General features: G+C 45.2%; 1 protein-coding gene and 1 long non-coding RNA gene across 6 annotated transcripts in view; one reads left to right on the top strand and one right to left on the bottom strand.

Annotated features, from left to right (window-relative positions):
* The window catches only part of MOB2 (MOB kinase activator 2), a 121,403-nt gene extending 118,477 nt beyond the window's left edge, over positions 1–2,926 (top strand). For 4 of the 5 annotated variants that reach the window (XM_049820781.1, XM_049820783.1, XM_049820782.1 and 1 more), the window contains exon 5: positions 1,593–2,926. In XM_049820781.1, coding sequence (XP_049676738.1) covers positions 1,593–1,903 — 311 coding nt within the window. In that variant the 3' untranslated portion in view covers positions 1,904–2,926. The remainder of the gene's footprint in view (positions 1–1,592) is intronic. The other variant, XM_049820784.1, reaches the window with a different exon arrangement.
* LOC126047302 (uncharacterized) lies at positions 2–24,761 on the bottom strand. Its single transcript, XR_007508543.1, has 3 exons — positions 24,702–24,761; positions 3,800–4,061; positions 2–297 (listed from the first exon to the last, which is right to left on the bottom strand). It is a non-coding gene; the product is annotated as an uncharacterized LOC126047302 (long non-coding RNA).

The following is a 24,761-nucleotide window of genomic DNA, read 5'->3' as shown; positions in this document are numbered from 1 at the left end:
CTGCTTTTGGACAGGTGCTTTCTGCAGCTCTTTGCAGATGCCGTAAGTAAGGTGAAAGTTGGCATTCAGCATATGTATTAATAATACCAGACAGCTTTCTCACTTGTTTGTTTGATGGTTTGTTTTTGGGTGGTTTTTTTTTTTTAAGGTAGATTTTAAGTTTGGTTCATTGTTGCAGTAAGAAAGACTTGCACTGTTGGCATATGAACTACAGTGAAAGTCTCAAAATCCTGTCCTCTTGGCTTGTATTTCATCATCGGTACATATTTTTCTTCAAAGATTTTGAGATCTTCTAGCCTGTATTCAGAGGATAAAAATTTGAAAATTGTGAGCATGTATGTGTTCAATACAGCCTGCTGCTAGTAAAATTTAACCTTGCTGGTTTACTATTTCCCTTAAAGCCCTGATGCATTAAGGGGGAAATAAATTGGATTGCCAGGAATACGGCTTGTCTTCCTTGCCCAACCAGGCCTTGTTTTGCAGATTGTTTGCAGTCTCCCTTCCCTTCCAAAGATTAAATAAGAATGTGATTTTTTAAGAATTGAAAAGCAATAGCAAAGTACTTTTAATTCAAATTTGTATCCTAACAAGATTGCTACATGCAATGCCTTTGGTTAAGGGGAAGAAAACAGAGACCTGAAGTTATTGTAGGTCGGCTTAATAAGGACTAAAAGCAGCTGGCTTCTTGAGCCACTTCAGATAATTGGGGAACTAGGACATTACAATATAGCAAACGATAAGCTAGTAGCCTTTGCTTACATGCATCTTGATCTGGAAAGAGGCAGTATCTAGTAAGCCAGCTGAAGTTGACATTTTTTTGCTTTTAATGTGGTTGTTCAACGGCAATGAGGGCATTTCATGCAAGTGATTTGTCTGTGTGGCCAAGGTGTACTTTAGACCAGTAACTAACTTCGTATCATGCATCATGCACAGGACAGCAGGTGTTGCTTTTTGCTTGCTTCAGTTTCGCTTTCATTGTTACCAAAGTAGTTGTCCAATAATTGTCTTTTGCTGTGCAGGCACAGTACTGCTCCAGCAAGCACAATTTCAGCTGCACCTGACAGAAGGCACCCAGTATTTCCTTCCATTTCTTTTCCCATTTGATATAATTTCAACAATGAAATGAGCGATGTCATTATATACAGTTAGTCAAACTGCTGCACACTTCCAAGGCTTGTGTACCTTACCTTCTATTTCAGGATCTGGGGATTGGTCTCCCAAGCATTATGTACTTCCAGGAGAAAAATCTGCTACTCCTGGACAAACTAGATAAGGACCCAGAAGAGCCTCTCAGTGGTTTCACAGCCAGTAACAAAGTGTTCTGGTTTTAAAGAATGATTACACTTGCTACCTGATTTTTGAACCCTTAAGGTTTAAAACTTAACTTCAAATGAAAATGCTTAAAACCTCCTTAGATTCTTCCCCTGAATTCCTGTAAAAAGAAGGTAAGAGGATGATACAGGGCCCACAAGCTGTCTACTGTATAAGGCGGGCTAGTTGCTCTTACCCACAGCTCAGCCCAAACAAGTGCTGCTGTGGGGCTGAAGGTGAGTGGCTGGAGCTATTATGGTGCTTCTCCATCTTCCTTTCAGGCAAGGAATTCCCAAACTCATTTGAGTCCCTAGTGAAGAAGATCTGCAAGTACCTGTTCCATGTGCTGGCCCATATCTACTCCTCACACTTTAAGGAGACTTTGGCACTGGAGCTGCACGGACATTTAAACACACTCTACACACACTTTATCCTATTCATCAGGGAGTTCAACCTTGTGGACCCTAAAGAGACCACCATCATGGACGACCTCACAGAGGTCCTCTGCAGCAGCAGTGGGAGCAGCAGTAACGGGAGCGGCAATGGGAGCAGCAACAGCGCAGGAGCACAGAACCATGTGAAAGAGAGATGAGCCCTCCGACAGGATCAAAACTAACATTAAAAACAATATTATATATTCTGTGTGTATGTGTATGTATATGTTCAGATATACATACAGACATATACAGCAATGAAAGCAATTATGCTGCCACCACCGGACGTGTAGTCGTATGGGACTGTACGGAGCTTTGGTTTAATGGGCTGCCTGGCGAGAAGTTGCACCAGTTTTATTTTATTTTCTGTCCGCTCCTCCTTTTACTTATTCAGATGGATGATGAGTGCTGTTTTTATAGAAGAGCCAAGCTTGAGTGTGGGGCCACTCTTGGTTTTTTTGGTTGGTTTTTTTTTCCTGTTTGTTTGGTTGTTTGGTTGTTTTTTTGTTTTTCTTTCTTTGGTCTTGAGTGCAAGCCCTTTGTCTTTCTAGGATGGTGGTCCTGCCATTTAAAAAATATTATATTATAAGAAGTGACTTTTACTTTGAAGTGGCTTAAAATGCAGATTTGTTTGGGTTGGTTTTTTGGGGTGGGGGTGGTTTTTTGGTTTGGTTATACATAGACTGCCCCTTACCCTGCCAAAAACTCCCCAGTTGAGTGCATCTTGCCCTTTTTAAGCTTGGAATGGGAAAAAACTCCTGGCTTGACTAGAGTAGCAACTAGAGGCTTGCCATGTGTGGGAAGTGGGCATGATTCTCCAGTTGTCCCATCTACCTGGTCACAACATGTGAGCATGCAAGAGGATCCACAAGCCTTTCTGCTTATTGCTCCTACAACGTATATACTCTTTTCTCTGCTCCCCTGCTTCCTCTTTTCCCAGGCACACCTCTACAAACAAAAAAGAGTAAGATGACTGGAGTGCAAAACCCATGTGCAAGAGCCACCACCATTTGCTTCCCATTGAACAGAGGCCCGGGGAGGGGGGAGAAGGGTACATCGAGTCAGTCACCGCCTGTGCTAGAAAGATGGCTGTTGGCATAAAATTATATTGTTGGCTTATTTTAGTTCATCTGTTCTATAATAATAAAAACAAATCTATCAGCCACAAGCTTTGTTTTTGTGTTTGCAGCGTCACAAGTCAGTGGAAACCACCCATACAGCTTCCCTTTCACCACTGAATGGTGTTAGCCCTGCTGTCAGCCAGCTTTATAAATAATCGTTTGTCTTCTACTCTGTCAGCTTACATTTGTAATTAATTTCTTGCTCTTTCTGGCAGTGCTAGGACCCTCCTTCCTCCCCAGGTAAGCTGAAGATAAGTACTCCAAAGATAAGCAACACTTAGGCATGGGTTTCCTGTTTGTATATACTTAAATTCTGCAATTGTAGTGGGGTCCTGGATATTTTGCAGCAAACATTGTATCACAGTATCTGTGGATACAGTATTGTACCAGTATTGTATCTGGACAGTGATACTGCTCTTTCCTTCACATTTCCACTGCATTCTTGCATTCAGCATTTCCAACTGGGAAAATGCCAAATTTTTGCTTGCAGTTATGCATCTATCAATCAAATTTGTGGCAGCCTGTCAGAATTGCTACTGGTTTTGGTCATTATCCTGAGGTATATAACATCATTAATAACTGACCTGGCATGAATCCTAGAAAGTTTTCCTGAAGGAGGTCTGTAACTGTAGTAAAAGTCAGTAGAGGGAAGGGAAGGAGAGCACGTGCAAAATAAAAAGAGAAGGGGAAAGATGAGCAAGAAAGGAGGTAAAAAGAGAAAAAGCACAAACAAAAAAGTTTGTAAAGAAGTGTGCAAGAGCAACAACATAAGAAAATTGCTCAAGTGAGAAAAACAGCAAGTCATCATAAAAGTGAGACAAAAAGAGCAAAAAAAGCATGAGCATAGGAGAAGGGAAGTGCAGGAGTGAGTGAGAAAATGACCTCAAACTTTGTGAGCCCAGACTTGTCCTCTGTTGTTTATTTCCAGCGTACCTTGTGAACCTGCAGTCAAATGTGCTGGAGTCTCGCTGACCTGCTCATCTGGGTGCTGTTAACACAGGCTGTTCATGAGCACTCCTTCCCACCATATGTCCTCCTGCTACGGCCTCCATATCCAGGCAAATACTCCCATTCAGTCTCCATTCACACTGATGTGAGCCTTTCCATTACAATTCCCTAAACTAACGTCTGAAGGGAAAACCAGAAGTCAGCAGAAGCTCTCAGAGCAATACCATTTGTAAGGCCTCTGTGCTACCTGCAATGAGAGCATACAGTAGAGTTCAAGGTAAGAAAGTAATAGCAAGAACAACAATCCAAACCCAGGTATTTCTGGTAATTTATTATCTACTTGTAAGAATGCATTTGCAGTCTTAATTCTGAAAGACCACTTAGAAATGATAACATGTTTGGGAAAGGTTTGACTTGGAACCAGTTCAACTCTCTCTGGCAAGACTGACTTAGTTACACCTTGTAAGTTTGAGATCACAACACAGTGATATCTATATCAACTGCAAGGGTGACTATACCTTAGCTTCCCATAGGAGAACTGACAGAACCTTGTAGGAAGTCTGGGAACCCATGTATTGATGCAAAGCAGCCAACCATTAATTCAGCTACCATGAGAACAGTGGAATACCACACTACCTCTAGAAGAGCCTGCTGTTGTTAATGGCAGCTGTCCTGAGTTTACTCTGCAGATGTTTGATATTCCTGAAAGCATAGATGCTTCATCTAGCAGGGTAATCATTATATTTTACAAGCAGTTAACAAGAACACAAATAATGAATCCTATTTTAGGGTAGCCTGTCTTGTTGGGTTTAGCAGCGGGAATAAGGAAAACACTGCAATAGTGCCAACACTAATGTTCTTCCTGTCGGGAATAAGTGTTACTGTAAAGCTCAGCCTCAAGGCATCTAAGCATATTTCAGAGGTTCCTGAATTATGCTGTAGTAACATTAGATACAGGAGTGCCACTAAGTCTTCAAACTCTGCTTGGTTGATGCCACTGAAGCCTGTCAGTGACTTTGTACGATTGCAACATGTCACTGACTATCCATGCTGTAAGCACTGAGCCTGAATCCCCCTTTATCTAAAAGACAGGCTTAGGTCTTCTAACACTGAGATCATCATATTGCTGCTTTAAATGTGTTTTGTAATTTGTTTAATACTCTGTCAGAACAGGAGACACTTTAATTATGCTATATTCAGCTCTCCCTCCTACCCTAAACTTCATGACATACCATACCATACCATTGTGTAAGGGTTGCTAAATAAATGAAAACCACAAAACACCCCAGAAAAATAACCAAACACTGCTAGAAGACACCTTTTGAACTATCCACCCACCCCACCTCCTGGCATGCAGGCCTTGCCTTGTCAAACTCTTAGCTTTACATCTGCCATTGCAGAATCCCTAACCAACTTTCAGGCCTAAAACCATTGCAATGAGCACAAGCTGTCACAGGGCTAAAGTCTTTCCCGTAAAACCAACAATAGGCATGTGTTGTGTTTTTTAGGTTTCTGTTCCTGACATTTGGTGCTCTGGACACAAGACTGATGTGCTGAAGAGCTGAGGTTGCATAAATTTATAGCAAAAGTGAAATGCTATGGCACACAAACTCCCCCCTTTTAATCATTATCAGTAAGTCTTTCAGGCTGCAGTGTCCTTACGAAATCCAAGCATAAGTGCTTGTAAATAAAAACAGGAGGAAAATAATTTCTTTGTACATGCCATCTGGAATAAATACCAGCAGCAGGTAAGCAAGCGCCAAGGTCAGCATCTTGCATCCATTACATGGGCTACCGCTGTCCATTCTCAGGAATGGGACACAGGAACAGTGCCACCAAGTCTTCCACACAGAGAAACACCCACCTTTAGCTTTGACCTCAAGGCAATGAAGCTGTGTAGAGATCACAGGACCAGCTTCACCCCAACCCTAAGACAGGTCCTGAAGTGGCAACCTAGAAGTTGAGTCAGCCATCTTGTATTTCAGCCCTGCAAAATCAGAGCTATGCCCTGCTTTCTTGCCTGAGAATTATCAAGGCTGAAATTCCTACAGAGCACACATTTTATGTATGAATAGCAACCTCTTAGCCAAGAATTTTTAGAAAATCGACCTTGCTTCTTATGGAACACTTTTCTGGTAAGATCTGAGGAGGGAGAAAGATCTGTTCTGGCTCTGAGGTACCATTAGTTCTGGCCAAACATGCCAAGGTGCTCCTGAAAGTGATCGGGGGCTAAAGGTAGATGCTGTCAGGTAACAATTAGCTCCTGCACATTAGCTGAAGTCTAAAAGGCTGTCACAGAAACAAGCAATCCCATAAACGAACAAGCCAACTTTATGAGTGCTTACTAAATATGCTGTTGTCATACAAAGCCATGCTCCGTCAAACAAGCCCTTACTCACATCTGTCATGTAACTTGTCCCAGCCAATCCTTAGCTCACCATTTCAGCTGTTTGTTAACAGAAGGACTTGAATCCAGAAATACTCTTCCATTATCTAAACTGAGGACCCAGGAATAGGTTGTTGTTTTAATTCTGTTTGAACCTACTAAACAAATGAAACCAATGTTTGTACCACAAATGGCAACACCAGACAGTTTAAATCTCATTCTAATGCCTGGGTGCTGGCAGTAGTTAGAGCACGGAGTTCAGTATGGCTAAGTTATCTGTGCTGCTGTGGCAATACTGGTGCCTGAATACAAGCTCAGTACCTTAAAGATTTTATTAAAGACAGATCTGGTATCTTTACACGATATAGCTATATGCAGTCCAGACAAATCCCAATATTCCCAGTGGAACTGATGATATAAAGTGAGAAACCCACCAAACAGCTGGCAAAAATCCCTCAGTGTGCTAATGGAGTCTCCATTCTTTTTCATGGACAGAAGAGCTGTTCTGGTTGTGACCACTAACATGAACAATAAGACTTTTCAAAGCTAGGTTAGCATGTGACTCAAAGAAAACAAATTGTTGTGGCCAAGCACTCAGATGAGAGAACATTCAGAGAGCTTTCTCTAGCCAAAAAAAAAAAAAAGAGGACTAGCCTCACTTCTCTGTGTCATCATCTGCTAATTCTTTTCATTATATCTATAAAAGAAGCATTAAAATACTCCGATGCTTTCCCATACACCAATGCAGACAGTTCACATTCTCTCAGAAAGTGGTGCAGGGTCCTTTACATAAAACTCCTCCTCCTTTTAATGGTCTCTGGGATAATTCAAAAGAAAGGGTACAAAGAGTCTGGGCTAGAAAGCCCTTCCACTCAATGGAGAGCAACCCTCTGCAACATCAGCTCAGATACAGAAAGGTCAAATGCCATCTCACAAAGGACTTGGGCTTCTGAGAAGCCACTGCTTCAACCTGACATCAGTAAGGCTTAGAAAACACTTGCCCTGGAGCAAGTACTGCCCTCAAGGACTGTGAAAGGAAACCTAAACAAGGAAAACAAACTGGTCCTTGGCACGAGTCACTAATTTCACTGAACCAAGGAAATGGTCCAAGGTTCCCCCAGAAGGGCTTTCATGCCAGTGTACAAGGAGTTGAAGGTGAATACTCAGTCTGATTGATAAAGAAAAGAAAGGTTGCACATCTTTCCAGCACGGCATACTCATTAGACCCCGTAAGGCCACAGAGAACAGTTAGAGTCCTGTTCTGCTTCTTTCTGCATGGACTGAATTCCTTTAGGAAAGACTTACACTCGAAAGCTCTATTTCCAAACAGATGAGATTTCCTAAATGCCTTTTCCCTCCCCTCCTCTTAATTATACTTGACCAAGTATCAAACACAAAAACCTGACCTCCATAGGATTCACTCCCAAAATCATCTCAAGGAATATTCTTTCTGTTCCTAAGGATCAAAGCTTATGGAGTAGTTTGGGTAGAAGAGCTATCTCTCTCATATGAAGTCTGGTAGACAATGAGATAGCTATTAACACAGAAATTCATCCCAATTCTCTGTCTTGGCCAACCTGGGGTTTTTGTGTAGTTTTATTGCAAGCTAATGCTAGAGTCTCTACTGTTTCTGTCATGACAGAGTGGAGAGAGGCAGATAGTATGTCTGGTTTTGGCTGACTAAACATAAGGGATAATTTTACTTTGCAAGGTGGAAATACATTGATTTTTTAAAGCCTTCTGTAACAAATTTGGAGACACTGGTATTGCAGACAGCCTATTAATCTGCCTATTAAAAGAATTTACTTTTGTGAATAAGGAGAACCCTGTGCTTGGCTCCACTTAAAAAGGATAATCCAGAACAGAACTGGAAACTGACACTGAATAATAATCCAAGATTTTCAGAGTTACCTGAAATTTATATAAAACCTGTAACAGAAAGAACTCTGTGTCCTTTTAAGCCAGGTTTACTGACACTCAACAATTTAGGAAGGTTAATTTGAGTCCTTGTGGCTCTAAAACCTGTCTCAGCAGGTGTGAATATGAGAAGCAGAAGACAAATTGTGCCTAAAGACCAGCTGTACTCACTGCAGCAGAACTGTGAAAACTTTAGCTACTTTAAGAACATTTTCAAGACAGCACAAATAATAATAAATGTCTTTGAATAATCTCACTAGTCTAAAAACTGTTTTAAACTGGTTTAAATGAAATCTACAGAACAGATGCTGTGCTGTGATCAGAGTGTCACAGTTCCAGCATGTGAAAAGGACTGCAGCTCCGACAGGTAGTTCCTAGCAAATCTTAAAACAAGATGTGCATCAAGACTTCAATATTATTCATCACTGTAAATTCATTCATTGTTATGCCACTGACACTCTTTGCAGAACAGCAAAGAACCAATACTTCCTTGAATTTGCCCCTATTGACCCAGTAAGGTTTGTGCAGGAAGTCCCTCATTTCACTCCCAGAAGGATGACATGAGGAAGCAGATAGCAGGAAGGCAGTCAGGCACTGCAAACCAACGTATGTCGGCATCCTGCTGCCAAACAGAAATCACAGTTTGAAGCCAATACACTTGGGAAGAATCAGATTAAATCTATAGAGCAAAAGAAAGCAGACACACAGTTCCCAGCCGGACAGGTAAGGCTCCTCCCATGTGAGATTTTCAACTACAAAGCCACTACTCTCAGGGCTTAAGTTCGGGGCTTAAGCCAGATCAGTTCAAGCTCACACAAAGCTCAGCACTGAGGCACCAGAAGACTACAGCATCACCCAAATTGCAAAGCCTAGCCCCTTGCAATTGCAAGCAATTCTGCAATGGATGTTCAGCACAGAGATACAGGGCATGTTTGTATCCTGCGCTCTCAGCCACAAACTCCCCATTGCACGCCGTGATGGACTGAAGGTCAAAAGCCACACTTACAACATGCTGCAGGAAAGAACAGGAGATGCTCAGGTGATGATCAGTACCCTGCCCTGCTCCAAATTGAGCAGAGCTGAGTCTGAACCTCCTTGTTGAGCAGCTACTGGGCTACCTGGCAAAGGGAACCGTGCTGTGTTGTACGTGCAGATAAAGTAGCTCAAGTGGAGCCACTGAAGAGGGAACAAGCATTTTGCAGACCTTCACAGGAATGCAGCCTGAGATAGGCTGTAACTGCTCTTTGCTATTTGCAATCTCATTGATCTGTTTGTGCTTAGGGGCCAAATCAGAACTGCAAGGAAACTGTGGGTGCTGTTAGGACTGGATAGGACCTGAGTGCTGGTTTTGCAGACTCCCATCAGCGCCTGGCTGAGAGCTAGTTTGACATCTTCACAAACCTGGCCCTGCCACACACAGGACCACAACGGTCTTGTTCATGGACCATGGCGGAGGTCAGGTACTCTGGAATCACCTTTCTTCTGCCTACATCAAACCACTAGGCTGAACACAGTAACAAGATGGCAACCCTGTGAATGCAGTTAATCTTGTGGTGTAACCACTGCTTAAATGTGAAAGGACAACAAACACTCCAATCCATCAAGGAATTTTGATTGGATTAGAAGCCCTCTGTGCTTCATTATAATCTCCCCGATGAAGGCAAAAAGTGAAACTACATCTGGAGAACAGAGATTTAAAAAAACATCATAACAGTTTAATTATCTGTTATTACTGGATTAACATTCATTTCTGATCCAGGTGCTCCTCAGATAAATAGCTCAGGTGGTTTATAAGAGCATTGTTTTATTGTGCAGTGAGAGACTTCTGGTCCATGAAATGAAAACAAGGGCTTCTTTTAAAGCCAGATATCCAAAATGAAGAAAGCTTAAGCAAGACTCCATCTGCCTCTCCCTTTTTCTTGCCTACCCCAAACTTTTGAACTGCTGGCTGTTTTCAACCAACCTGGAAGACAGGTAGGAGCTTCAATGCTGTTAAAAAGCTTCTACAAGTCTTGCAGAAACAAACAACCATTGGAAAGGGAGAGGCAGCCTGTAAACAAACCCTTAAGTTTCCTGAGCAAGGAAAAAATTACAACCTGTGCTCCCACGTTACTAGATGCCAAAGGACGTGCACAAGAACACGCACTCATAAATGTCCCCAGACACAATGGGACAGAAGAGCTCAGATTCAATCACAAATTGTACAAATCTAGCTTCCAAAATGTGGGCACTTGTTTCACTGCTTGCACAACTGGGACAGTCTCCGTGATCCAGACTTCCTTTGCAGGTACCATGCTGGATCTTGGTGCTATGCCACAAGAGCGAGAAAAGATGCCAAAACAACTTTTCTTTCATTATTGAAGAAAGAAATGTAGCATTTGCATCTTTTCAGAGCCACTCTAAAGTGATGTGCTGAGAAATGAAAGAACCTGTCTTTAGGGACAGGCCACCAAGGAGGTTTGCAGACCTGCTCACTGGAACGTGCTGTTGCCAGGTTAAGGTCTGGATTCAAGTTCCAGCCCAAGCCACAGAGTTCTTATAAGCAACTGAGAGAATCAATGAATTGCTCTTCATCTCAGTTCCTGAATCTGCATAATGTGGACAACAGATACCTCTCTACCTTCTTGTCTATCACACCTACATGGACAAGGCTGTCCCTTGCTGCACTATCAAAGAATGGAACGGAACAGACTTAGAGCTTTCATGTGCTACTGACATAAGCCTTAATAACATGCCACAGTATTTATCTGTCCAGGTTTCTGTGGTAGTGGGCTCTACTTGACCTTTCCATTTGAGAAGGACTAGGTTATTGTGATGTGTTGACCCTGGCTGAACGCCAGGTGCCCCCCAAAGCCGTTCTAGCACTCCCCCTCCTCAGCTGGACAGGGGAGAGAAAATATAACAAAGGGCTTGTGAGTCGAGATAAGGACAGGAGAGATCATTCACCAATTACCGTCACGGGCAAAACAGACTCAGCTTGGGGAAAATTAGCTCAATTTATTACAAATCAACCAGAGTAGGGTAATGAGAAATAAAACCAAATCTCAGAAAACCTTACCTCCACCCCTCCCTTCTTCCCGAGCACAACTTCACTCCCAGATTCTCTACCAAACCCTCCCAGCGGCACAGGGGGACGGGAATGGGGTTTACGGTCATCACACGTTATTTTCTGCTGCTTCATCCTCCTCAGGGGGAGGGCTCACAACACTCTTCCCCTGCTCCAGCGTGGGGTCCCACCCACAGGAGACAGTCCTCCATGAACTTCTCCAACGCGGGTCCTTCCCACAGGCTGCAGTTCTTCATGAACTGCTCCAGCATGGGTCCCTTCCACAGTGTGCAGTCCTTCAGGAGCATAGACTGCTCCAGCGTGGGTCCCCCACGGGGTCACAAGTCCTGCCAGAAAACCTGCTCCATGGGCTCCTCTCCACAGATCCGCAGGTCCTGCCAGGAGCCTGATCCAGGGCGGGGTTCCCATGGGGTCACAGCCTCCTTCGGGCAACCACCTGCTCCAGCATGGGGTCCTCCCCGGGCTGCAGGTGGAGATCTGCTCCACCGTGGACCTCCCTGAGCTGCAGGGGGACAGCCTGCCTCACCATGGCCTTACCCACCACGGGCTGCAGGGGAATCTCCACTCCAGCGCCTGGAGCATCTCCTCCCCCTCCTTCTTCACTGACCTTGGTGTCCACAGGCTTGTTTCTCTTACATGTTCTTACTCCTCTCTCTGGCTGCCGTTTTTCGTCCATCCCAACATTTTTTCCTTCTTAAAAATGTTATCACAGAGGCATTACCACTATCACTGATTGGCTCGGCCTTGGCCGGCAGCGGGTCCGTCTTAGAGCTGGCTGGTATGGGCTCGCTCTTGAACACAGGGGAAGCTTCCAGCAGCTTCTTACAGAAGCCACCCCTGTAACCCCCCCCCCACTACCAAAACCTTGCCACACAAAGCCAATACAGTTATGCATGGTCCTTCCCCTCATGCAACCAGACTCTGATGTTTATCTGTGTCCCTGTCACACCGAGACTGAATGCTGTCAAGTCTCTGCAAAGCTATGTAGAAGCTACACAGGCTAGAAAGGCATATCCACACATCTCTGTCATCCTTTCCTGCCACTGTACAGCACAACTGACAACAGGCACATGATACAGATTGTAAAAGTCTTTAGGAAGCAAAGAGAAAAGACAGTGTCTCTACTACCCAGTCCTCTCTGAGGAGAGGAAGGTCCTGTGTTCTAGACATTGTTCTTCTCCATACTAGCTAATCAGCAGGGCATCGTACAAGGCCCAGCACAGAGCGCTGTAGCACAACTGATCCCCAGCTAAGTCACATAACATCTAATGGGTGACACGTATTCTACCTCTCTACAGGATTTCTGCATGCTACAAAAGGTCATCTTGCTTCTCCACTCCTCTCTGGTAGAGAGTGGAGCAGCGGCAGCTGTGGAAGCAACAGGCAGACTGGGAAGTTTATCTTCCAGCAAATCACATTAGTAACATGCAAAACACACTGTACTTTCAAAGTGACATCATGACACTTGGTTCTACCCATTACCACTCATGCCTCAGGGGTTGCAATAACCTTTCATGCTGGACATGGCCAGTGCTGATCTATAAGTTCTGTCCGACTTGATCCAACTGCAGCCCACCTTCCCAGGAGATTGAGCAGGCAAGTGCAAGCAGAAACTGCACACAAACACAGCCCAGGGCAAACTAAACAGGGACCAAGCACAAACTACACACATGGGTCAACAAGTAGTTAGCCCTTTCCATTACAGGACTGTACAACTTAAGGAGACAAAAGCTCTCTGTTCCCCTTTCCCAAATGAGATCATTTGGCAGCAGTCCTCTTCATTCTGGCTTAAAGATGCTGTCAGGCTCTCCTCTTTCTTCCCTTTTTCTAAAGCAAATTTGCAGTGCAACTCCACTGAAATTGGAGATCAGGGTTGTGTCTGCTTTCACACCTCTCTATGATCCCACAGCCCACATACTTCCAAACATACCTGGCAGAACTACTTTTAGAACTATTTTTTTTTTTTTTAATAAATGGCTGTAGTTGGCCCTTGGTTGTGTCACTAACCTAAATCAAGCCCCCACATGCTAGCAACATGATTAAAAGCTAGCTTAATTAAAACTGCACTTAAACTAAGAACTTTGCTAAAGGTTTTCATTCTTTTCCAGTAGAAAATGCTCAGGGTAGACCATCATATAAACTGGGCTGAAGTTTACTGGTTTATAGCAAGCCCACTTTCATTTATAAGACTCTTCATTTCAGGGTCAGAAGGGAACACTACAAGCCACTGCTCTGAACTCCCAGGTATCACAAGCCACAACAGTCCCAATGAATCCTGTATTTTGCAACATCGTTGAGGGAATTCTCCCTGAGCAATGCCTTCTTGTTCTCCACTTGAAGTTGACAACTATGACAAAACTACTTGATAATCCAGCAGCTGTGTCAGCTGCAGTACTCCAAACTGAGCTGAGCACATAACACAGCAAAATGAAACAACAGCAATACAGAAGTGGAACCTGGACCAAGAGTTATTGCTAATTCAGGGTCAGAACTACAGCTAGTTTAAACCAGAGGCCAATGGCCTTGTACAGATTTCTATCAATCAGCCGAAGCAACAACTATCAGTCTGTCTTGAAATATTTCTAAGTTTCCTTTCTATGTCTTACTGCCATTGCCATGTTGATATGACCAACTCAATCTACTCAGTCTTTTCTAATGCATAAACCACAGACATTACTGGTCCTCTTTTAAGTATCAAGCAGTACAAACATGATTCCTCTTCCCCTCAATGTTGATTTGTGCCTCAATTGCCTGAATTGACTCACACAGCTCCCTGTCGGGGCAGTGGCTATGGGCTACTCTGTACTGCTACTTTCTATGACTGCCTCTTCCTAGGACGGGACCAGAAATGCACACATAGTGTCCATGTGCTCCTTAATAGGATGACGTGATACCAGCCTAAAACTATGTTTTCCACTGCCTCCTTTAAACCATCACCCTGGCTGATACACTTCCCCAGTGCAAAAGAGGTGCAGCATACTGTATGGGCACACACCCCACAGAACATGCGGAGTCGGGGAACTTGTCTGCACACTGGTACGAAGAGGCTGCAGAAGAGAGGTACTGCGTTCCTGCTGCGTAGGAGGATCGAGGCCAAGCCAGAGGACAGCATGGCTTGGCTGGGGATTGCACAGGCATGGTGAGATCTATACTCAAATCAAAATCTCTCCTCCTTATCATCCTCTTCTCCCTCACTGACTTGCAGATCAGGCATACCTGAGTTCAGGGCTTAGTTCAAACACTACAAGCACTACAGTAACATGGGATTTTCCCAGGGTTTGAGGGTTGCTTAACTACGTACCCACGGAACAGCAGGAAAAAATTAAGTCAGCACTTAAAAATCTCCACAACAGTACCTGAATTAACCACCAGAACTACCTCCTTTATGCAAGGCAAGGTGCTGCAGGTTTGAAGTTGTTGGAAATCCAAATAGTTCTCTCACACCACCTGATATCTAAACAAGAACTGGTGTACCATCACCACCCTCAATGACTCAACTCTTAAGTGGGGATACTGTGTAGTAAGTACATGGAGTACTGTGCAACAGGACAGCTTGTAGCCATGCTGCCTGGAATCCTAATGGTATCAGAGGAACCTTCATCAGACAGAGAACTTGCTAGTTCTCTTTTTACCTGTGTGCCTCTCTATTTGCTGCCAGGATACAAACCTTAAGTATGCCAGGATTTTATAGGGAACAAGGACTAGAAGACCACTGGCTGCTCAGAGTTGCATATACCCCCTACTGACGCATGCTTCCATTTGGTCTAGGCTTCTTATTTTAAATTGTCTTAAGGTAAAAGTGAAAGACTGATTAAAATTCACCCAACCAAGGAGGAAGACACCTCCAAGCCAGGGAGTATGTCTATGCTGCCTCAAATAATACACAGAAACTTCAGCTCCTGGGAACTCTGAAGCAGTAGTGAGCGAATCAGTTCTGCATCACACAGTGATACTTGAAGCACCTTGGCAGATAAGCTGGCTCAGATACTGGTTCCAGTTGAGCTGCATTAGTCTGGGGCTGTGCCAGCTAATATAGCTCAGCTACTTCCCAGATCCAAACCAGCTCATTTACAGCAAGCTCAGGCATCTCTAAGCAGAGGGTTGTTTCCAGCCTCTCAGTAGACATGTGTCTGCACTTTGCTTTTGGCACCTATGGGAAAAGCAGCAAGCTGCCTGTTCCTACTGCAATAAAAGTAGTTACCAGACTCACCACAACGTTTACTATCAGATGCTCAGGCTTGCTTCTTCACTGCTTAGTGCAAAGATAAGAAATAAGAGATATTTTGTAATATTTATTATTTGGGTAACAGCAGCATTTAAAGGCTGCATGAAGGCCAATGCCATACATCATTCCCAGACTACGTTGTAATCCTTCTGCTGAAGGCCTTATAGACCATCTGACAAGCCAGCTGAAGGAGACAACATATAGAGAAAGACAACAGAAACAAAAAGGATGAAGCAGCCTGGCCAAAGTCACCAAGCTTATCAGTTTTAGGCAAAATCCCAGATCTCAGCTCTCCCGTGGGCCGCCTCCTTCAACTGCACCCTCTGCATTGTCAAGTATCACAGAATATATGCACTGCAAACACTGTCCTTAAAAAAAAAAAGCAAACTTATCAACATCCTTTTATCAGAAACATAATGAGTACAATCCCCCTCACTATGAGAGGCAGAAACTGATGAAACTGGCCCCCCAGCTCCATCCTCAAAGCAGGACCTGCTGTCCAAGAGGACCCACACTCCTGCACGTGTATTTCTGGTGCTGGCAGAGGGGCTGCTGTGCTATCCCCAGAGCTCCCAGCACCCAACCACTCACACTGCTATGTGACAGGATGAAGCGTCAAGGGCTGCTCCTACTTCTTTCTCTTGCTGTCAAACCAGATGACATCTCACTAACGTGTGCCTGGTCAAGATTCAGAGGACAGCATTTACCCAGTCAGCAACTGCTGAGTCATTATTTGTAAATGAGTGATAATCAGGAAAAGCAGAGAATCAGGGAAAGCACATAAAATGCAGTATAACAGCTGAGGAAAAATTTGTGGGGGATGAATAACATAACCCTGTACTGCAAAGTCACCTATGCGATATACCATGTTAATATGAATGTACAGTGCAGGGTTACCCTGGTAAGCAAAACACACACTAAGCAGGACACTGGCAGAACCAGAACCGAAGAACCTGGCTTCCCAAAGGGGCCAGCGTCAGCAGGCTGTGCATGAGCTCAGCAAGCCTGCCCCACATGTACTCCCATGCAGCTCTGCTCTTGGCTGGCAGCCCAGTACTGGCATGGCACCCTCCACAAGTCACTCCTCCCCATGCAGAGGACAGGAAAGGATCTGCCACTTCACAGGTGAAAAACACAGTTGCAGGAGAAAAATATGCACAGGGAACCTAATGGAGAACCAACCAGATCTGTCCTGATTTTGGCTGGAATAAAGTTAAGTTTCTTCTTAATAGCTGGTATAGTGCTGTGTTTTGGATTTAGGATGAGAATAACGTTGATAACACACTGATGTTTTCAGTTGTCGCTAGCAGTGTTTATACTAAGTATAGTACAGCACGTGGTCTATGTGACCATGGAGAGGACATGAGGGAGCAGGATGGAAAACTTAGCTCGACCCTAGAGGCACAAGCATGTGAATTGAAAGGAAAAACAACCACAAAAGGGGATTCTTCCAGGAAAAATGCCACTCCAGTTTCCAGCAGGCAATTCCCCAGAGCAGAAGGGCTGATCTTACTTCTGATCCTCCTGAAGGGACTTCTAATTCATGTTTACAAGAAGTGGGTAACCAATACTGTGACCAGGATTAGAGGGGCCCTGCCTCCAGCCAGGTGGAGGAAAGGGTCAGCTGGGTTTACTGGACTGTGTGGATTCGACAGCCTGGCACATCAGACCCACAGGTGTACAAGGCGGTAGTGGACACTGGTGCAGAGTGTACCCTAGCGCCATCAAGCTACAGAGGGGCAGAACCCATGTGTATTTCTGGAGTGACAGGGGGATCCCAACAGCACCATTGTGGCAAGATATCGTGTCCCAGCTAGAGAAGCTGGTTGTAAAAGTATATCACGTAGATGCTCATGTACCCAGGAGCTGGGCCACTGAAGAACTTCAGAACAACCAGCAGGTGGATGGGGATGCTAAAACTGAAGTGGCTCAGGTGGGTTTGGACTGGCAACTTAAAGGTGAATTACTTATGGCTCGGTGGGCCCATGACACCTCAGGCCATCAGGGAAGAGATGCAACATATAGATGGGCTCGTGATCCAGGGGAGGACTTGACCATGGACACTATCACACAGGTTATCCATGAATGTGAAACACATGCTGCAAGCAAGCAAGCAAGCCAAGTGGCTAAAACCCCTGTGGTATGGAGGGCAATGGCTGAAATATAAATATGGGAAGCCTGGCAGATTGACTGTATCACACTCCCACAAACCCACCAAGGCAAGTGCCATGTGCTTACAATGGTGGAAGCAATCACCGGATGGCTGGAAACATATTCTGTGCCCCATGCCACCACCCAGAACACTATCATGGGCCTTGAAAAGCCGGTCTTGTGGTGACACGGCACCCCAGAAAGAACTGAGTCAGACAGCGGGACTCAGTTCCAAAACAACGTCATAGACACCTGGGCCAAAGAGCATGGCATTGAGTGGGCATACAACATCCCCTACCATACACCAGCCTCCTGGGAAGCTGAACAATACAATGGACTGTTAAAAGACTACACTGACAGCAATGGGGGTGGGACCTTTGAACATTGGGATACACATTTAGCAAAAGCCAGTTGGTTAGTCAAACAAAGATCTACCAATCGAGCTGGCCCTGCCCAATCAGAACATTTACGTACTGTAGAAGGGGATGAAGTCCCTATAGTGCACATAAAAAATATACTAGGGAAAACAGTCTGTGTTATTCCTGTCTCAGGCAAAGGCAAACCCATCCGTGTGAGTGCTTTTGTTCAAGGACCTGGGTGCACTTGGTGGGTGATGCAGAAGGATGGGGAATTCTGATGTGTTCCTCAAGGGGATTTGATTTTAGGTGAGAATAGCCAATGAATTAAACTGTATGATGTTAACTGCTATATAACCCTGCCACTGTATGTCATCACTACTGTAGTTGTTATATGCTATATCAACGGTATTACAGTAAAAATCACCCAGATTAATGAAGAATGAACTTTGATAAAACTGAGCGAAGCGCAGTAGGGACAGAACCAGTACTGACTTTACATGCAACAAGCCAACACTACACACCATCCTCCTGCTGCACCCGATGTCACCTGCCCACTGCACCAAAGCCCGATCCTGCTCTGCCAACTGAGCAGAATTTGCACCATTCCTCCTGCCCAGAAAGACTGTTACAAATGGAGCCCAAAGTCATGGACTAAATTAAATCAATGGATATTTTAAAAGTCCACAGATTAAGGGAATGATATCTGTGTATATAAGTATCAAAAGATGAGAAAGGTCTATGGTGATTAATTGAAAATGTATGGGCAAATGTGGGATGTGGATATGACGTAAATGGTATAGAATAAGGGGTGAATATTGTCCTGGTTTTGGTTGGAATAATTTTCTTCTTAATGGCTGGTATAGTGCTGTGTTTTGGATTTAGAATAACATTGATAACGGACTGATGTTTTCAGTTGTTGCTAGCAGTGTTTATACTAAGTCAAGGACTTTTCAGCTTCTCATACTGCCCTGCCAGCAGAGGCTGGAGGGGCACAAGGAGCTGGGACAGGACACAGCCAGGACAGCTGACGCAGACCAGCCAAAGGGGTATTCCACACCATGTGACGTTATGCCCAGCATATAAGCTGGCTGGGGATCAGTCAGCGGGTGGTGAGCAATTGTATCATGCATCACTTGTTTTGTATATTCTATTACTATTTTCCCTTCCTTTTCTGTCCTATTAAACTGTTTTTATCTCAACCCACGAGATTTACTTTTTTTTTTTTTTTTTTTTCTTACCCCGATTCTCTCCCCCATCCCACTGGGGAGGGAGGAGTGAGCTTAGTTGCTGGCTGGGGTTAAACCACAACAAGATCCCATTTAACCAGGTCTCACTACTATCACAGAGAGCCTGAGGCAATACTTCAGTCTCAAATTGAGCACTGACTCCTCCACCGTTGACTCTGAGTGCAGTCACTTGCAGCACCAAGCCCTAGCAAGCTAAACTAAATCTAATATAAAAACAAGGAAATAGCAGCATAACCTTTACCTCCTTCTTTGAATGCAAATCTTAATTCAGCCAATGCAGGCCTCTGCCAGACATGGCTCTATTACACCCAAGAGTAGTGTCACTAGCACCAGGAAAACCACCTGCTCTGATGTCAGGCAGACTGCAGACTGCACAGAGTCTATTTTACAGTTGTAAATTGTGAGCTATTTAGCTCCACCCCCAACCCCCCACTTACCAGGTTATACATTCAACACAAGGCAAGGGGCAGAGCTGGGAAGAGAGTTGTGCTCTCTCTCAGATACCTGCTCTCACTTACAACCTCAGCAGACCAAGAGGCATCCTTCTTTACTGCTCTTATCCAGCCCAGTTAAGATTTCAGTCATCCCCTCTGTAAAGTGCTGACAAAGCCATCATTGCTGTGCCACCCAAATATCTGGCAAATAAGCACCTTCATGCTGAATGGTTATTGTTACTTGAATCTACATTTGGATTCCCTACAGCAGAATAAACTTCAGAAATTTAAGACCAGGACATTACCAAGCCACACCATGTGCCACAGACCCCTGTGCTGAGTCCAGGTCTCCTCTCCACAGGGTCATTCCAGAGACATCTCGGAGCTATCGTGATGCAAGCAAAAGAATATGCCTGACTCTCACATGAAGTGTAACAGCATCTGAATAGCTCACACTGAGATGTCTCTATCAGGAGCCAGCAACTTCAGGGACCCATGGCAAACTTGCTCTGTTTCAGACAAAACACCAGCTTCCTATTCAATGCCCAGTTTCTGCTCCTCAACTGCCCTAAAACAGGAACAGTTTAACAAAATTACCTACTTTTATACCACACTTTTAAAAGTGATCCTCAAAGCTCTTTGCAAAGGAGGAGCTGCTGCCTTCCTCAGTTTCTTTATCTCTGCAATGGTAAGAAAGGGGAGCTGGCCACTGCCACACAGCAGCCAAAAGCCAAAGCCAGGACACATTGTAGTCCCAGCCCAACCCTCTTTTCACCATCCTACACAGAGGCCCTGTTGTGGAAAGGTATCACAGCCCATCAAAACATTGGCCTAAAGCTTAGCAGACAGGGACCAGATTTTGGGACCAGACTTTAGTCCCAATGCTTTTTTTTTTTTTAAGCTTTTCTGTAAACACAAGCTCTACCTAGTTCATGCCCATTTCTGCTCTCATTGTGCAACTCGGTACTAAAACTAAAGGCTCTTAGGCAGAGAGAAACAATTTCCTACACAGCATTTATATGCACAAGAGTATAGATCAGGAACCCTATGTGAATTGGAGCTCATGAGCACTCCCATAAAGTGATCTGAGGTCTCAGTCAGGACTCTACCTGTAACACAGTCCTAAAAATGGCTCTTCACACATTCTCAAAGCATCCCTAATGTATGTAGCTCCAATACATTTCCTGATGCATTCTTGCACCTAATTGTGAGCAGCATGATTCAATAAACTGCATCACAACCATGGAAGTAATTTGCTTCAGACAGGAAAGAAATCACTGTTCCCCTGTACTATTTATATAGATAACAAGACTTGACCGAGCCAATTGTCACAAACAGCATAATACTGGAATCTAATTCCAGGTAACTCCAGCATGCACACCCTGCTATTGAGTCAGGAGTGCCTTGTTTCAGCTTAGTTTCATCCACTCTGAAACCTGATTTTACTCGAAGAATGAGGATGTCCTGCAGAGGAACTACCCAGAACAGACACTGCAATTTGAAGCCACTGTCTCAACCTTTTCAAGAGCGTATGAGACTTTACTCTAAATAGAAATGCTTTTTCTGACAGTTCTTCTAGCTGGAAGTACTTCCTATACAAAGGCTTGCTACTTCCCTAGACCAGCCTGTTTTCCTTCTATTCTGGACAGCGTGGAGAGAAATGCAACACACTACCAGGGCTGGATGACTACTGCCTTCTAGTCCCAGGTACGTCCACACAAGAGAGAATGCTCAGCAGAAGCAGAAGAGCCACAACAAAGAGCAGGTCAGGGAGAAGCTGAGGAGCAGAGAAATAAATTTCTCTCCTCTCCCTAGCAGTTGTTTCTAGAACAGGCTGTTCAGAGGGGTTGTGTAGTGTCCACCTTGGAAACATTGAGAACCCAACTGGACAGAGCAGTGAGCAGGTCTCCAGAGGTCCCTTCCAACTACAACTGTTGTGTGGTTCTGTGATCCACATGCAGACCCCTCTGTCCAAGCAGAGGTCCCTGACTACACCAGCTACAGAAACATTCACCCTGACTGCAAGCAAACTCTTCCTTCTGCTAATGCTGTTGATGAAAGCTTGTGTCTTCCCTGACCTTGAAGCTACGTTATCTGCTTTGGCTGCGAGAAGGCGATAATAGCTCCTGACAATGGCAAGAGTCAGCTCTGAGCCGGTGGAACAGGAAATCCCATTTCTCAAGCCCTTCAAAGCCTGCCAGCCTGCTTGGCACAGTTTCTCTCAGCAGCACTCAGTGAGATTACAGCACTAAAAATAACCCACACAGTAAGTTGTGCATTTAGAAGAAGAAAGGACTTGCCCTCAATGTGGGTTTCCCTTCCACTTGTGGCCTCAAGTATCCCCAGACAGTTGAACTGCTAGGGTTTTGTTCTCCAAATTAAACAGGAGCTGCAGCTGTTGAAGTGGTTTCAAATCAAATAAGAAGATTAAAGGGTACAACAAAGAGCTAAGATACTTTCCAGTTTTCAGACAAGTGTTCCTCTCCCCTCCCTGTTGTTTTCCATAATAAGAAACTCGGAGCTAAATCTGCTTCCTTACCAAAACACTCTGCCCTTCTATCATGAGCTCACGTACAATTGGTTGTATACAGCTGAAATGAAGCAAAGGTAGGTGGACCAGTCCTGCAGACTTCCATATGGAAGACAATCCCTGTGGGCATTCTGCTGCAGTATTTAAGAAAATGTCCAAGCCTGTTGGGTTAAATGCACTGTCCAAATCAGCAAGAAAAAAGGCATACCTCGTAACAGTAGGCACCAGAATTGGCACTACCTACAGGCCTTACACAAGCTTCGCTGTCTTGACAAACACTGATCTTTGCCTATGCCTACCTAGCATGAACCATTAAAGCTCAGTCATTTGTATCAGATGACTTTCATTAAAGCCAACCTGACTACTGATGAGATTTTCATGCATCACTTGCAAGGCTTGGACAATTTGCGTTAGTGCTCTCAAACACAACTGACTTCTTTCTCAGCCCCCAAACAGACTGTATGCTGACATGTGGCAATGAGAATTACCTTCATGACTACGGGCTCAGCTGCTCATTTGATGCATATACACAGTTTATTGCTTATATAGCACATGTCACGTACTGGCTCAATTAGTAACAGTTCACCTTGAGCACAACTACATTTTTCATGTATGCACGTATCTAAAAAAAGTTAATATCCACACGCATGCAGACAAACAGAAAACGCCAGCTAGAGTTTTACACGCTTGTCTTCAATTTACACTTGGAAGGTGATATGCTGCGTTGCTTTACCCAGAGGAAATCAGACAGATGAACATTAAACATAGTAAGTTTTTTAGGTACGGAGTCCAAGGGGCTGGGCTCTCCAAGAGAGCCAGAGAGCTGCAGAGCTCAGAACCACAGCAAATGAAGGACAGGTGTCACATCTCATGGCATCTCAGCAGCCATCACCTTATTAGGGGGTTTGGACAAGGACAACAGCCACCACCACACAGGCATACCAAAATCCTTTGCTGCATTTACTACTTGCCTTCAGATTTAAGCTACAAAATAGGAATGGTGTTTTGCAGAGAACAATTTAAATATAAACTCAATTTGCTCGGAAGCACAGTCCCTCCTATGCACTACAGATGCATCGTGTAGCTAGAGACTGTGTTATCTCATGGCCAAACAAGAAGGCAGAGTAAATGTGGGTAGGCCCTAAGCATGAGGCCCTTCACTTTGCAAACTCATTATTTGCTTCTTGTAGCTTTTGGAGACCATAATTATCAGTACTGGAGACCCTAATTATGAATACTACTGGAGACATAAAAAGATTGGATGAGTTTATGAACATTTCTAAAAACATAGGAAGAGATGAGAAACAGATACAGAAGCAGCATATACCTGCTGCCATACTGCTGTTAGATCCCGTTCCCCTGCATTACACTCCAGGCCTGCACATCCTTCCACTTTCAGAGCTGCAAATGATACACAGCTAGTTCCCCGTTCCAGGTTTCTATCTGGTTTCCAGTGTTAGAGAGACCAAATACTGCAGCACTTGTGATTCTCCTCATCTTCTGATCTTTGCTGGCTTCTCCACTCCCCTCATGCTTCTGCTCCTCCATCCCTGTTGGTTTTAGCAGGCCAATAAATCCCACAAAGACCTGAAAACCACTCTGGCTTTATCCTCGATTAAGAGTGTATTTTGTCTGAATAACATGGATGATATTGAAGCGACTGCACTCCTGTCCCTCTTTGCCCCTCCAGCACAAACACCATTGGGACCTCCAGCGCATCTGTGTCCCTCCTGCGTCCGCAGGGGATGCCATCTGCAGTGCAAGCCTTCGCACCCTACTACTGCAGCAGGTGCCAAGATGAACACCAACCCCCAGAGACGCTGCCTCCCAGAATCACAGCCTCTCAGGAAACGGTCTGCTACAGCTGTGAGTCCGGCACCTTGCTGAGACCTTACTGCTGCAGCGATGTCCTTGTGAGGCACCTCCTCTGTCACCCCTGCCTGGAAAACGTCAGAGCTTTATCAGTATCTGCACTACTCCAACACAGAGCTCCAGGGGCTGATGCACGCATCTGTGGAAGATGTCACGGGCCACAGCCATACCCACGACACCCCTAAAAGATGATAGCTACTGCGATGCTCCTAGCGTGTCCGAGGCACCCTTTCTTTTCCTACCCGTGTACACACCCTCCCAGCGCACTGCTAGTCACAAGACGGCCCACTGGGAGAGGGTGCTGCCCACAGGCCAGGGAAACAAACCCTTGGGGAGCAACTCCAGCTGCACCCCGCGGAGACCGGCTACAGCCTCGAGCGGTGGCCACAACAAGAAGGAGGTGGCGGGGTGGGGACCATTCCTCTTGCTTACTCCAGCAGGGCCTGCGAAAGGACACCACGCCTTGCCCTCGAGGGGTGGCGGCCGCCGGGGGCCCGCCTGTCACACCGGGCGGCTTCACAGGTCGCGCCGCCCCGTCCCCGCTCACAGCGCCGCCACCCTCGCCTCGCAGCAGCTGCCCCGCGCCGCCACCACGGAGCCTTCCAGACGGCGCCTCGCCTTCCACGTTCGGCCGGGGGAGAGCGCTGCCCCGGCCCGGCCCCGCCCGCCGACCGCCCCACTCTCTCCCGCGGGCCCTACCTGCTCCGCTCCGCTGGCCCTCCAGCGGGCCGGGGCCGGGGCCAGGGAGCTGCCGCCGCG

Source organism: Accipiter gentilis, chromosome 17 (assembly GCF_929443795.1).
Source record: "Accipiter gentilis chromosome 17, bAccGen1.1, whole genome shotgun sequence".
NCBI classification, from domain to species: Eukaryota; Metazoa; Chordata; class Aves; order Accipitriformes; family Accipitridae; genus Astur; species Astur gentilis.
This window is presented reverse-complemented; position numbering and strand designations above follow the sequence as displayed.